The sequence below is a fragment of the Labrus bergylta genome, chromosome 22 (genome assembly GCF_963930695.1).
Source record: "Labrus bergylta chromosome 22, fLabBer1.1, whole genome shotgun sequence".
Lineage (NCBI taxonomy): Eukaryota > Metazoa > Chordata > Actinopteri > Labriformes > Labridae > Labrus > Labrus bergylta.
The window spans coordinates 20,709,623-20,725,737 of NC_089216.1; the positions used below are offsets into that span (position 1 = coordinate 20,709,623).

Genomic DNA, 16,115 nt, shown 5'->3' on the forward strand with positions numbered 1-16,115 from the left:
GTACTCAAAACATGTCAACAATTAGACTGACGATGAGATCAGAAACAAGGTATTGAACTTATTCTCATCTTTATCCTTGCCTTTTTTTTATAATCTGACACTAGAGGGCTCCATAAACTGTGGTCTTTCTACTCTGAGGAACTGGTTGTGAGAAGAAAACATGTACATTTAATTCTAAGCACAAAACTATATATATATATATATATATATATATAAAAATTGATTTGTTTATCGGTTTTTCTTCATTTTTTACTGAATGAACAAATTAATTACATTCTTATTTTTGACAAAGAATAATATAATTTCCTTAAAAAAAACCTGACCTGGGAGGACAATGAATGGAAACTCCTCTGAAGTTAAGAGAACTGATATAAGACAGTGTTGTTGAGCTAACTAATGAAAGGTGTAGGAAAAGGACTCATAATGTAAGTTAATGATCTCAAAGCTGAGGGGTGATTTGTTACAGAAAACCAAAGACTTGAGATGAAGAAAAATGTCATGATTCATTTTCTAAAACAGTTACTTCAGTAAAACTAGTACTAGGTGACATGATGATTTGTCTGGTTACTTTATCAGTTATTTTACACTCTGCTGTCATTCTTATCTAGAAAACATTAGAAGACATCAACGTGCTGATTAGTATCTTTATTCAATGATTTTACAGAAATCAGTTATGTATACATGTTGACAACACACCATGCAGCAGTACTCATCTTTAAATGTCTTCAAAATAATAATGTCAGGAATCAGAAACTTCACCAACAAACAGGAAACGTAAATGTCTGAGAATACTGATATAAAAGCTCAGGCAACAATGTTCTAGAAACATACAAACAAGAAGTATTTGTGTTGATTGAATTTCTGCCTTACATGATGACAATATCAAAATATAAATGAAAAATATTTTAAGCATATTCATTAAGAGGAGATGAAGAGAACATTCTGTAAATGGTTGTATGCATGCTGCTTTTAAGAGAATGATCGTTAATTTAAATTCAATAGTTTTGCATTAGAAACTTCACAATAAAACCAAAAACTGCTCTAAACTAAGTAGACAAAGAATCAAAAGAAAATGAATACTGTGTCTTATTTAAAGAATACCACATGCCTGTAAATGTGCGGCTTGATCATAATGTGTGCTTACATTTGCACTGATCCAAAAACAGTCGTGATCAACAAAAAGAGAGTTAAAGAAAAGATTCATGTTCATCAACATGTTGGATTCAACCTCTGCTAATGCACTAGTAGGCCTACTAGTAAAAGCACTAATGCAATGATTTTTGTGTTATTTCCATATTGAGAGCCTTAGTTGTAAAATGTCTCTCTGGTGATAATATCTATTGAGCTGATTGTGATTTTCCTCTTTCACATATTAGACTCAATCTGAGCTCAAACAATCCATGAAAGGAGGATGTGCACCTGTTGTTAGTGTCTCATTTCACGTTAAAAGAACTTTTGAGACTCTCTTGTGCAATCTGTGGTGTGATAAGTTTCCAAGTATCTGGAATATCGGCAGGCTTTGCCTTGTATGCTTCAGAGAACTCCTTGTTGAACGTTTTCAGTACGTACTTCCAGTAGTCTGAATCCTTAAGGCTTTGATCTGGAGCAATTCGCCAGTCAGGATAAATTGTGGTGTACTCCTTGTAAGGGTGCCATTCACCTTTTGTTGCATCGCAGCGAAAGCTACAGTCACTGCTCACCAAGGAAGTGCATATGTCAATAACAAGTTTTTGTGACCGGTCCCATGTGTATCTGCCCAGACCCTCTGGTCGATGCAGTGAAGTTGTGTGCTCCTTATGATTGATTCCTCCTGCCTCACAGGGCGCTTTGCAGAATGGACACTGTTTGCCACATCCGATGACACTTTTGAAAAGCTCATTCTCAGGCTTTACATCAAGATTTGCAAGTTTTGTTTTGATGTTTGTCTTTTTTAACTGCTCTTTAATATTTTCTTCCATTTCCTTCACACAGACGGTGAGCCATTGAGCAAACTCTTTGTGTTTGACATTGTTCAGGATCCTAAAAGGACCAAGAGCATCCTTGGAAATGACCAGTTTTTCACGAAGTTCCTGACGGATATCTTTGATCAATTCCTGCAGGTTGCCTCCCTCTTTTGCTTGAGCTTTCCGTATTGCATCATTTATGCTCTTGATTCTTGACCCAAGATGTCGGTCCTCAAACTCAGATAAAGACTCATTTGTCAAGACTTTCACCATTTCATCAAGGATCCATTTCTTAACATACCACTCATATGAGCAGATAAAGCTCTTGTAGTCTTCAAACTTTTCCTTTGTAAGCAAATCCAGTAACACTGAGTACTGGAAGAACATTCGAGTGCTGAATTGGAATCTGGTCTTCATTTCTCCAATGATATCAGGACCCAAGGAACTGTTGATGAAGTTTTCCACAGCAGGCCTCAAGCAGTCATCTGTGAAATCTTTTGCGTTCTTTTGGCACTGATCTCGTTCATGGAATTCATCCTTGAAATTTACACAGAACCTCTTTTTGTTTCGATTGAGACAAATGTGGGGATCACTCAGCTGAATGAAATCTTCATGCATTTCCTGAAAATCTCGAGCTGCAACTGCGCAGATGTGCTGTTTCAGAGAAACCTCAAATTCTATCTCAATCTTGACATTCTTCTGGTTTTTCAGACTCTCATCAATCATGTGTAGGATCTCCTGGATGAAAGTGTTGTGGTAGTTGTTTTTGTTTATTCTTTCCTTTTTTTCTTTCACAAACTGTGAACATCCCAATATAATATCGTCAGCTATTTGTTGTAGCACCATGACGTGGTCTTCCCAGTTGAAGTACTTGCTCATTTTTTTACGTGCCCAGTTGATTAATCCTTCAGATGAGACTTTGAAAGGCACCGTTCCACAATCTTGCAGTCTTTTTTGATCTAATAATTCACATGCATGACTCCCCTTGCGTGATAGATTGTTTCTCAGGCATTTGGACACATTCCCCATGACATCCACGGTCTCTTGTTTGTAAAGAACTTGTTCCTTTACCATTTTATTCCACATCTTGTCAAATTCTTCATCCAGCTTTTGGTCTGTCATGTCCACTTTTTTCTTGCGGCATTCTTCAATCAATGCACCTACTCTCTTTTCTAATTCTTTTGTGTGGTTCACCTTGATTTTATCAATCTCCGTCATTCCCTTTCGGACATCTGTTGCAACTGTGAGTTGGTTATGTACAGAGCTTTCCATTTCTCGACGAAGGCTTTTAGCACTGTTAGCAAAGTCCTCTCTGTATGCTTCAACAAGATTGACATGACCCTCTGTTTGTTTGAAGTACTTGTCTAGATTTTCAAGAAGCTTTGTCTCCCATTCAGTCAGTACTAAGCATGCGTCACTTTTCAAATCAGTGAGAAGTTGTCCAATTTCAGACACTTCACATTCCACGCTGCCAAAGTTAGAAATCTTTATTTCTGCATCATTTGTCCATGAGTACATTTTTTTCTTGAATTCCCATTCCCATTTGTTGAATTCTGTGCAGAGCCTCATGTATGCATCAGCCACCAGGCTGTTTCTGAAGCTGAAGATGAAGTTTTCATGCTTGACAGCATTCCACAGGCTTCTTATCCACTCTGTAAACTCCAAGATATCATTAGCAGAAGACTCACATTTTCCCAAAATCTGGATTACATTCTTCTTGAGCTCATAAACGGCCTCACTGTACCCTGCATTAACTGGTGCCATTGTGGGGCTTCCATTCCAGAGTCCTGGGATGTACCAGTTTCCAGTGGCTGGATTGTACTCCATCACATCAGTGAAGCTCTTGTTTTCCTCCTTCTTTTCCATTCTGGCTGCTGCTTGGGTCATCTCATTCAACTGTTCTAGGAGCAGTTCTCTTTCTCGTAAGTTCTTCTCAGGGGCAGAAACATCTGCCACATTTTGGTGAACAAACTGACATCTAGGTTTTTTGCCCACCTCTTTCATCCTGAGAAATGCATGCACAACTATCTGTAGGATGTCCTTCATTTCTGTTGAATTCTCCATTGCAATATTGATGATAGTGATATCACTCAACCCCACAACAAGTGTTGCAAGCTCGTTGTCATGCTCATAGCTATTGTCTAGCTGTGCAAGCTCTGGTGACTTTAACCCCTCAGTGTCAATGATCACCATGAAGTCACAGCTGAGTTCTTTTTTGACATTTTCATTTACTTTGATAAGCAACATAAAGGCACCTCGAGTGCACCGACCACTGCTGACTGCAAACTGAACTCCAAACATGGTGTTTAGGAGAGTCGACTTCCCTGTACTTTGAACTCCAAGAACTGTGACTACCACTATCTTGCTCTTTGGAGACACCAAGTCATTGAGCCGAGACAGAACATCAGTCACCCATCTGAGAGGTATATTAGATGCATCACCATCTACAAGCTCAAGGGGAAATCCATCAAGCAACAACCCTGCACATAGTCTGGGCAGATGTCTGAACTGTTGGCGTGACGGATTTGTTTCTGGAAGGGAAACTGAAGCTTCATAGATCTGACCCATCTCACGGAAGAAGTGTTCAATCCCAAGTGAGCTGTTAGAAAGTTGCCGGTCAATTTCTTTGATTTCCTCCTTGTTTTCAGAACTTTTTTTTTTTTTTTTTTTGTATGCCTCTCTGAGTCCAGACAGTTTCTGTCTAGACAGATTATCAAGGTTCATTCGCATCCATTTTAGGAAATAACTCCTCTCAATACCTGGTCTTGATATTGCGCTGATGAAACATGTCATTGCTTCAGACATATCATACGAGTTCTGCTCTTCCCTGATGTTTTCTTTTTCTCTCTGAAGATCACTTTTGTACATTTCTATGTTTTTAGACCCAACATTACGAAGTCGAAACTCTTCCTTCTCCAAGCAAGTCAGTTTCTTCCATATTTCGCCATGCAGGGGCAGATGAGCATCTTTGTATTTTGGGATATCTTGAATTTTTCCAGTGATGGCATCTGCATTTGTCTTTGCAGTCTGGCACTCTGGACAATCTTCATCAACCAAGACTCCCAATTCATGAGCAATGTCAGCCATCTGCTCAATTTGCATCTTCACGTTTGTGTTCTCCACAACATGTTTGACTGTTTTGTGTAGATTTTTGACAAAGGTTGCATCATTCATTTGTTTGTCCTTCAAAAGGATGTTGCTTTTAGTCAGATTCAGCTTCTTTGCCACCTTCTTCACAGCATCCATACTGAATTCCTGGCTTTGACGATTACCAACCAAGAAGATCTGGGCCTTGTGATGTTTGTTTGAAAGCATTTTGCACTCAGAGTCCAAACTGTCAAAGAATACAAACACTGCTGCTGACGTGTGACACAAAAAAGAAAACTGCGTTTCAAATGAAGCAATGTCCCCACGAAGATTAGCTACAGCTACCGGCTCACCAAAAACATCCATGTTTTTGTTTCCACAAGGTAGGTACCAGGTAATTTCAGTCAATCCATTAGATATTCGTCTTGGACAGTCACCATTTGTCATGTTCCTGTGAACAAAGATGTCATGGTTCTGCTGGGAACTGCTCAGAAGCTTATTGAGGGTCTCTGACTTGGACAAGGAGCACTCACCCAGTCTCACAAAAGAAACCATTGGAAGTTTAGAGACAACAATTCTGTCTTCAATAAAGCCCTTGGATTCTGAAAGTGACAAAGGTCTGTACTTTTTAACTATGTCTCTCATGGCCCAGAGCATCAGTGAGCACTGCTTTGTGTCACAATTAGGAAGCAGAAGAGGCACAGAAAACTGACACATGGACATTTTGAGAGCCATTTCTTGCTGTACAAAACCATCCGAACACAGAAAGAGAGCAGTGATTATGTCTAGCGGGTTGAGCCTGTTATTTGAATTCAGACTGTCAGAACCATCATCAAAATCATCAAAATCTTCAAACCCTGTTTCATCAGATTCAGCATCACAAGCTGATTCACATTCAGATGTAAATTCTACATTCCTAGCTTTCACATTTACCATCATCATTTTCTTCAGAAAATACCCTGGCAGGTCTGAATAACACTTGGTAGGTTCATCAGTGCAGGTCTTCTCATCAATCTGAAGTATTGTGCTCAGGGAGAGCTTCTCCGTGAAGTGATGCTTCAATCCCAGATCCTCCAATAGGCTCTCCAGTTGTGTCTCTGGAAATGAACATGTTTGTTAATTCTAACCAATCCTTGGTATTTTCACTACATATCAATCAATGTTCATTTACCTACAGAATTAATTTATGTATATATGTTAAAATATCTGATAATACTGCCCAGTGCACATAGTGGCATCCTACATTTGGCTTAAAGCTAAATAAGCCAAATCAAATATTTACATTTTCAACAAACTAATGGATAAAGTATGTAGAATAATTTGTTTAATTATAACATTTAAAATAGAAAAGCTGTATCTCGTTTAGACTGATATTGCGTCTCCTGTGTTTGAGTGGTAAAAATGTAATTTCCTTTATTAAAAACTGTGATTAATTGGGGCGCACCGGTGGCGCAATGGTTAGGGCGCACGTCCCATGTATCGAGACCCTCGTCTCGAGCGGCAGGCCCGGGTTCGCCTCCACCCGTGGCCCCTCTCCACCTGTCATTCCCTGCTCTCTCTCCCTGGTTTCCAACTCTATCCACTGTCCTCTATCTGCATTAAAGGCACGAAAAGCGCAAAATAAATCTTTAAAAAAAAAACTCATTAATTGACTTTGTACAGCCACTAAAATCTTTGTCAGTCATAATATGGTACAGTGGACCACAGTTGTTTTGTGATCCTTATGGAATGGGAAACATTGGATCTGTGGACTGATGGAAAATTAATAGTGTCATAGTGTAAAATAAATTTATTTATTTTAAATCTCTGAGTAGAGTTGCAGTTAAAAGAGACAGGATTTTTGTTTTAGACACAGAAGATAGAGGTGATGATAAGAGAGAGAAAAAGAAAGAGTGATAGAAGTCTGATAACAGTGCAGCAAAAATGCACCATGCCGATCTGCTGTACAGACCTCCAATCTTTTTGAACACTGTTGGTCTTTTCTGGAGTAATTGACATTTAAAGGTGATGTAATACAGAGAGAAAAAAAATAGACATTAGGATATGAGGAATTTTGCATGATTTAACCGAGGTTTTCCTCAGACTTCATTCAGTTTCATATTAAAGTTTGTGTTTGAATTCATCCATGTTTCCTTATTAATCATAATTATTCCTAAAAAAATATTGTTTTCAAAGTGAGTGTTTCAAAATCATGAGAAGATTTGGGTGACTTATATTACATGATTTGTTTCTTAAGAACAATGTTTTATTTTACTCACTGTGTTCAGATGTTGAGGCAGGCTCAGATATTGGTTCATTCTTTGGTTCTGTAGAAACCTGGATGGAGTCTTGCCCCCCTGGCGTTGATGTGATTGTGTCCATATCTTCCTCCACTTCACCAGCAGGGGTCACTACATGCTGGTTAACTTGCTCGCTGCTTACATGACAGACTGTCTCCACAGAAGGACATGGTACTGTTAAAAAAAACATTGATGTTGATGATAACACTTATAATTTTACGCATTTTGTTTGAACTTTGTGTTGAAAGAAGCTGAACTTAATTTCAGTCAGCATCTAAAGACAATTTCTACCAAAATCTTAAAAAGTATATCTGGAGAAAATGACCCACCCTGCCTTTAACTGAGGTTTTCATAGTGAAATTATACCCACTTTGTCTTTGAATACTTGTGCTTTTTCTTTTTGCAGGAGCCAACGTATCGAATGATTCCATTCAGAGTTATTTTTACTTTTCATATGAAGGTTTGGGTTTGACTTTATCCATGAATCCCTCATTATTCAGAATTATTCCTAAAAATATTGTTTTCATGTGAGTGCTTCAAAATCATGAGAAGATTCTGATGACTTATTGCATGATTTGTTTCCTAAGAACAATGTTTTATTTTACTCACTGTGTTCAGATGTTGAGGCAGGCTCAGATATTGGTTCATTCTTTGGTTCTGTAGAAACCTGGATGGAGTCTTGCCCCCCTGGCGTTGATGTGGTTGTGTCCTTTTCTTCCTCCACTTTACCAGCAGGGGTCACTACACAGAGAAAAACACAAATTTCTTTTTGCAGGAGCCAACGAATTGAATGATTCCATTCAGAGTTATTTTTACTTTTCATATGAAGTTTGGGTTTGACTTTATCCATGAATCCCTCATTATTCAGAATTATTACTAAAAATATTGGATGTTGATAAAAACACTTAGAATTTCACTTAAAGCTACTGAAAATGTGACCTTTTTGTTTTCACTTTGTATTGAAAGAAGCTGAACTTTACCTTTTCCATCACTCTGTCGACAGTCATCCTTGCTGTCAGTACGTGATGTAGGTGAAGTTTCTTCTACCTCACAGTAAAGTTCAACACATAAGTCTTCATCAAAGGGTTCCTTTAAAGACAAAACAATATATTGTAATGAAAAAATCTGCTCATTATCTCATATTCATTATGTTATAGGGAAGTATGTCAATATGATCTAATGTATCTTAAAAAATGTACAAACAGGTTCTTTACCTCCATTGTGTTTGTGCTGTCAGTCAGCCCACACCTGCGTAGGATTACTGAAACAGCTTCTCACTGAAAGTAATGAGACAAGACTTTTAATACCAAAGTGTAATCAACATTTATCAGAGTTTAAAAACCATAAAGCTTACTTACAGTAGGTGCATCATTTCACTACTAAAAGTTAAAATCTGTGCTTATCCATCTTTAAATGACGTGTAACTGTATACTGAACTTTCGTGGTCATTCAGTATGCATTTTTTGGGTCCTCCTCAGTATACTGAACATTTCAGTATGGATACTAACTTCCGGGTTTCATGCAGTATGGATCGGATGCATGCTTACAGGAAATGAATTGTGTTTTACCACCCACAATGCTGTGCGAAATTAAACGTAAATTGTCACTTCACGTCTGCCTCCAAATCAAAACAAACGAGCGTGGATTCATTTAATCAATTTTTAATCTAGAGTTAAAGTCCCGACTGAAATCACTACTTTAAATTAACAACATAAAATATAACAAATATCTGCATTATTATAAAGCCTTTCCCCCTCTATTTAGATAATGATTTAACTATTTAAATGTGTCTGTATATTCTGTATATTACTGTCTTTCATTTGTACTTTCCTTTATGTACTGTATGTTATTTAGTTTTTTAATCTGCCTCTTACTTGATTTATATTGTGATATTGTTTTTTGTTTACCTGACTGTATATGCGCATTACTCTTCTTGAATAAAGCTAAACAAAAAAAAAACAAAAAAAAAACGGGTGAATGCCATAGACTGTAAATATTATGCGGCCGGTTCGGGAAACGTAAATGACGTCACTTCCTTACTGAATGAATCAGAAGAAGTAGGAACAAATATCTGCCTACTGTGTGTGCATACTGAATAGTAGGTACTAACAGAATACAGCAGATAGTAGGTACTGTCTACTGACAGATTGAGTAGGTAGGCAATTCGGATACAGCCCGGATCTGCAGCATACGTCGCTGAGGGGCGGGAAACATTGCCATGGTGACAGTGAGCTCCACCAATCAGGGACGTCACTGTGACACTCTTTGATAGTGGGTAGTGTAGTTCTTTTTCCCGATATGGCTAATAACCTATGCTAATAACCAATGATTGTATTACAACGAGGTTTATATCACACGAACTTGTGTCTCCTACAGGAACATATACCGCTATTGCGGAAATGAAAATGATTTTTATTGTTATTGTGATTTTATTTTTTGAGCCCAAAGTTACAAAAAGTAACATCGACCCTGTTAGCCATCTACTTTTATGTCATGGATAAAATACAAAAGAATATCAGGTAGAAAACTCACCTTGTAGAAGAGACTTCTAACTGGATCTAGAATGTATGACTGTTCTTTTCAATTCCACAGAGGACTCGACCCTAAAGCATTGCAACTCTCCTCGATATCACCCACCTGCTGACCACGCTCTTCCTTTTATAGACTACTGCAGTGCTTGATGAAAACACTTTCACTTTTGATCCGTTTCATAGTCACGTGGTTTACTGGTAATGAGAGCTCAGTTCATGGTAAATTGACTTTTTTAAAACATACGGATAGACTTATGCTCTGAAAGCTTGGGTTCAAAGCCTGTTTTTTTATCCTTCTGTGTTGCAGAAGACTTTTTTAATTCCTTATGAGACAATGAGAGTCACATAAACCCCTAATGTCAATTTAGGTTTTAGAATCAAATAAGAGTTGACTTATTTTTACTTAAATTGCTTTATAGGCCTATATTCTTAATAAGTTGACAGAATATCAGAATCATGCATGTTAAGTTATAACCTCAATCTTTAAATAATCATAATCCACAATAGGTCTATAGCCTGCACTCCTGTAAATGATTTTGAAATTCTACATTATATTCTATTAGCCTGCTGAGTGGCTTAAACTGTAGCTTATACGATTTGGCAATAACAACTAAAGATAAAGATAAACTTTATTGATCTCCCGTGGGGGAAATTTATGCAACTAAGCTTGGCATCAAACAATTCTCACATTTCCCTTTGCAGCCTCATCTCACCGGATGTGAAATCTTTGAGGTTGTAGTTTTTTTTTTAAGTGTTAAAGATCTTGGAATAGTGTAGTCTACATTAAAAAATGCACATGTTCAATTTCCTTTCTTGTCCAGTTAGCAATGTTAACACAAGCACCAGTTTGGTTACATCTGTCCTTTCACTAATCTCATGTAAACAAAAGTGACAAGTGTCAAATGGAGGAGAAACAAGCCACAGTGTGATGTTATACAGATACAGTCAAACATAACTTCCTGCTCACCAGAGCGACCACGCCCCCATTTGAGTGACACTGGTGGAAGGCTACGTTCGTTTTGATTTGGCTAGCAAAATTCTTTATACATAAAAATAGATTTTTTTTGGCATCGCCCAATTTTGTCTGTTTTTTGAATGAATTTAAATTGTACCTCAAGTCTTTAACATTTGTAAAAGGAAAAATAGCACCAACAGTTTATGAAATTTTGAAGAAACTTTCCCAATGAAATAGAAACTGAAAACTGATATACCCTTGTATATTTGATTAATTGTTTATCTTTTTTTTTTTTTTTTCTTATATTCAGTCCAGACCTCATTCACTGCACTTTAAGACATTGTCATTTCATTTCTATATGTTCAAATGATGTACTGTTAATTATTGACAGCTGTTTCCCTTGGCAATTCTGTACAGGATGTAACCATATTTTGTATTTGTTTTTTTTTACATTTACAAGAAATGTTTAAGAAATGTTTAATAAAAAAAAACTTAAAAAAAAAAAAAGTTTGTTTTGATTTCGAGGCGGACGATTTACGTTTAATTTCGCACAGCATTGTGGGTGTTACAATACAATTTATTTCCTGAAAGGATGCATTCAAACCATACTGCACAAATCCCAAAAGTTTAGATCCATGCTGAAATGTTCAGTATACCAAGGTGGACCCAAAAAATGCCTTCTGAATGACCACAAGGGTTCAGTCTACTGTAAACCCCCTACTGAAAAGTACACACTGAACTGAGACTTTCCGGAAAGGGCCACTCTTTCAGTCAACATAACAACAGGCTGAGAGCTGGAGCTGAGGCGGGTTTTAAGCCTTATGACAAACTGTTACACTGCGCCCATCTGTCAGTCATGTCAGCTACCTACCTAACTATGGATAACGTAAGTTATGTCCATAACTATGGATCTATGAGACCGAACGATGACCGTCACCACGGTCTTTACCGTGAATGAAGCCATCCTTCTACTTATCTTCGAGACCAAAATAACAACAAAGTCATGTGACTGACCTTAGGGGGATAGCCCTGAAGCATATAAGCATCCGGGGCAGTCACCACTTCCTCTAGCCTGGAACGCCTCAGTCAGCTCTGAGCGACAAGAGATGGTGACGGTCATCGTTCGGTCTCATAGATCCATAGTTATGGACATAACTTACGATCTATTTCGACCTCACTTAGGCCGTCACCACGCCACCACATGACTGACAACTAACATTCTACATAACTACAATGAACTGACACAGAGGGCAAGAAACACAGAGACTAAATAGACATGGGGTAATCAGACACAGGTGAAGACAATGAGGGTAATCAACACTGGAGGGAAACACAACTACATAAATACATGAACCACTGAAACACTATTAAACATTAAGACACACTAGAACAGAGAGGGACACAAGGATTTGAAATTACAAAATGACACACGAAACACTAAAGACTAAACTATGAAACATTAGGACAAAAACACACAAGGGAAACAAGCAACACTAGGATAAACAGGAGAAATTAAAACATGGAAACCTAAACGCTGAAATACAAAACCAAATAAGATCGAATCATGACAGGGAAAGGTGGAAATGAAAGGGTCATCAGTTTTCACAATTAAACTCTGAGAGTGCTGGATGGTACTGCCGCAGCTCATAAAATAATGTTTGAAAATAGATTTTCTGTTCGCAAATGTACTTTTATGGATATGAAATTTAGCCAAAATGATAAAAAGATTAATAATATGGTACTGTTTTAGTTCCGAGTTACAGAAATCATAAAAATCAAAAAGCTCATCTTTGTATAATAAATTAAAGTTTTTAAGAATTGTACTTCAAATATAGCCAACCAAATTTTTCCAAAAAACAACAGTTGAGGGACAGCTCCAAAACAGGTGTCTCGCTAACAAGTCTACAAAAAGAGCAGCTAACGTCAATGTCTTTTTTCAATCTTTGTAAATAATGTTTTGTGGGATAGCACCGATGAATCAATTTAAAACAGACATCACGAGGTTTGTTTGTGATCAAGTATCTGGAGGTCCAAACTTTTTCCCATTGGATATTTGGGAGAAATCTTCTCCAGTAGTGGATCACATATGGAACAGTGGCAATGTCTTTCTGGAACAGTGATCTGACCTTCTTGTTCCTGGTTGAAGGACTAGATAAGAAACACATTTTCCCTACCATGGTTTCATTCAATGAAAATGAGCAAGGGGACACACAAAGATCAGTATAACTTTTGAACAACATTATTACACCTTTGGGAATCGCACCATTACAATAACAAATTCTCTTAGGGTGACAGGGATATGATAGGTAGACAGGAACTCAGAATAATTCATCAAAAGCCCTTCTGAATTAAATAACTGTTTTACAAAAATTATATCATTAACAAACCAATTTTGAAAAAATAAAGTTTTGTTCTTGAACAAGATATCACAATTGTTCCAAATGAGGTATTTGTGTGGAGAGAAACCGTCTTTATAAATGAGTGACCAAGCTAAGAGCATTTGTTTGTGGAACTTGGCTAATTTAGTTTGTATTTTTTTATAGTTACATTTGAGCACAAAAGATAGACCACCAAGTTTAGAAAAAATGTAGTTTGGGATAAAGTTCCAGATTGAATCAGGGTTGCATAGAGATTTTCTGATCCAGTTGATTTTAAAGGTGTAGTTTAAAGTTGTAAAGTCCAAAAGGTTCAGACCTCCAGAGTTAATGTTGTTCATTATTCCAGAATTTCTGATATAGTGAGTTTTGTTTTTCCAAACAAATTTAAAAAGCATCCTATCAATAGACTTACACACAGACGGATCAACATTCAGGGCAAAAGCAGCATATGTCAATCTGAAGATACCTTCTGCTTTTGTTAATAAAGTTATTTCTCTTAAAGCCAGATCTCTCAGAAGCCACATATTGATTTTTTTTTAGCTTTATCGACGATGGGGTTAAAGTTCAAACTGCAACGATCATCTTCATTTTGAGTTATTTAAGTATGTTACTCAAAGAAATCATTTGTTGGGTGAACGTAATAAAACTATGGAAAGAATTTCCACCTACGGTAATTAAAATGCTTTAATTTAGTGAGACACAATTTTGTTGAACCAACTAATTGTAAATATGTTGAGTGAACATAAAGTATTACCGTTACCACTACTTATTTGCATTGTTTGGGTTCAACTTAATTTGTAAAAGTTGTTTCAACATATTTACTAAGGAAGGATCTGACTCAATTGTCTTGGGTCACATTAACTTGTATAATATGATTATGGATAACTTATTTTGACATGGTAGGTACAGCTACATTTTTTAAGTGGTACAATAACACTAATTAATCATGCTGACTGAACAACACTTAAGTTCAATCATCAGAAATGATTTACTGTGAGACAAACCTTTTTATCATGTGAAAATAAACTCTAAAATAGTAATTATTCAGAAAAACACACTTTTGACATATCAAGAATGTTTACATTTAGCAGTCTAAACGTGTCAACTTAGTTCTTTCTTTCAAAGGTCTTTTTATTGAAAGATAATAACAGAAAATAGCTTTTACTGTACAGGGAAATATTTTCTTTTCTTCCCCCCACCCACACTTAACAAAAACACTCATACATGTCACAAAACATCCAAACATGAGACAAGCCTAATCCAGATGACAAACAACCACAGCTGTACCTAGAAGTCACATTCTGAATAATAAAAGGTCAAGGTCAACAATAAACACATCTGTACAGATAAGGGCAGTCCTTCCTGCGAACTCTAAAGGAAGCCGAGTTGCATTTAAGAGTTATGTTGGTATATAGGATGCAGTAACACACCCCAAACTACTGCTTGCCCCCCCAAACTACTATTGCTTTCCGTTCCCTGGGTAGTGTAACGTATTTTCTCTAGATTCAAACAGGTCATTGTATCTCTGATCCAGTGCGAGAAGGACGGCGGGATAGGGTCTCTCCACTTAAGTAAAATTGCTCGCCGGGCCAGCAAAGACATAAAGGCCAGGACATTGAGTTTTGCTTTTGGCAGGTCCGAATCTGGAGATATGCCAAAGATAGCGGTCAAAGGGTTTGGCTGAAATTGGTGGTGAAGTATCTCTGACATAGTTTGGAAAAATGATGTCCAGAATTGAGCTAAAGCGGGACAAGACCAATACATGTGAATGAGTGAGCCAGGAGCACCTTTACATTTATCACAAGTAGGGTCAACATCAGGATACATGCGAGCCAATTTGGTTTTAGATATATGAATGCAATGAACTACTTTAAACTGCAAAAGAGCATGACGGGCACACAAGGAAGAAGAGTGCACATGTTTAAGGATTAAATCCCATATGATGTCCGAAAAAGTAAAGCCTAGGTTCTGTTCCCAAGCTGTTCTGATAGCAGCCATAGAGGGACAATGCAATTTAGAAATAAGGTTGTATAGGTTAGACATTATCCCTTTTGACATTGGTTTGACAGAGAGAAATGTATCAATAGGACTGACAGGTGGTTTAGAAGGGAACCGTGGAATTAAACCCTGTACATAATGCCTAATCTGTAAAAAACGAAAACCAAAGGCATCACTTAGTTGAGAGAAGCATGCAAACTGATTATCAAAGAACAGATCATCAAAACATGATGGCACAGCCTTTATTGTGCCAAATCTTGAATACGCCATCAGAAGTCGAAGGGACAAAGAGGTGATTAGCTGCAATCGGGCTTTGCAATGAAAAGGTCTGCAGACCGAAATGTTTTCGAAATTGGGTCCAGATGTGCAGAGACTGTTTTACTAAGGGATTACTTTTAGGAAAATCAGAGGCTAGTGGAAGTGCAGCACCCAAAAGGGCGGGCAAGGATATTGGAGCACTAGCATAGACCTCCATCATTACCCAGACAGGACATGACGGTTCCAGATGAAAGTGCACCCAATACATCATACAGCGAATATTAGCTGCCCAGTAATAATACTGGAAATTAGGCAGAGCCATTCCACCAGTCTGCTTTGGTTGTTGAAGAAAAGCTTTACGTAATCGAGGGCGCTTGTCGTTCCAGATGTAGGACGTGATTAAAGAATCAAGAGATTTGAAAAAAGTCTTTGGGACAAGAATCGGGAGGCATTGGAAAAGATACAAAAATTTTGGAAGAAGTGTCATTTTAATTGAATTTATTCTACCAATGAGAGACAGGGATAAAGGGGACCATTTGGACAAAATCTGTTTAGCTTGGTCAAATAAACATAGGAAATTATGTTTAAACAGATGTCTCAATTGTCTTGTGACACAAATTCCAAGATAGTAGAAATGGTCTGTCACCACCTTAAATGGAAGGTTGGTAAGGTTAAGTCTCAGGACT

The 16,115-nt window shown here is 37.4% G+C and overlaps 1 protein-coding gene across 2 annotated transcripts; it reads right to left on the reverse strand.

Moving 5' to 3' along the window:
- Positions 1–630: 630 nt before the first annotated feature.
- si:dkey-85k7.12 (interferon-induced very large GTPase 1) lies at positions 631–9,973 on the reverse strand. Of its 2 annotated transcripts, none has more exons than XM_065950223.1 (6): positions 9,842–9,973; positions 8,524–8,586; positions 8,290–8,398; positions 7,919–8,050; positions 7,289–7,459; positions 631–6,127 (listed from the first exon to the last, which is right to left on the reverse strand). In XM_065950223.1, exons 2-6 carry the CDS (start codon positions 8,527–8,529, stop codon positions 1,434–1,436), a joined length of 5,112 nt encoding a protein of 1,703 aa, XP_065806295.1. In that variant the 5' UTR covers positions 8,530–8,586; positions 9,842–9,973; the 3' UTR covers positions 631–1,433. The 2 variants fall into 2 exon arrangements, with proteins under 2 accessions (XP_065806295.1, XP_020498438.2); XM_020642782.3 differs by having other exon boundaries at positions 7,289–7,483.
- Between the last annotated feature and the right edge of the window lie 6,142 nt (positions 9,974–16,115).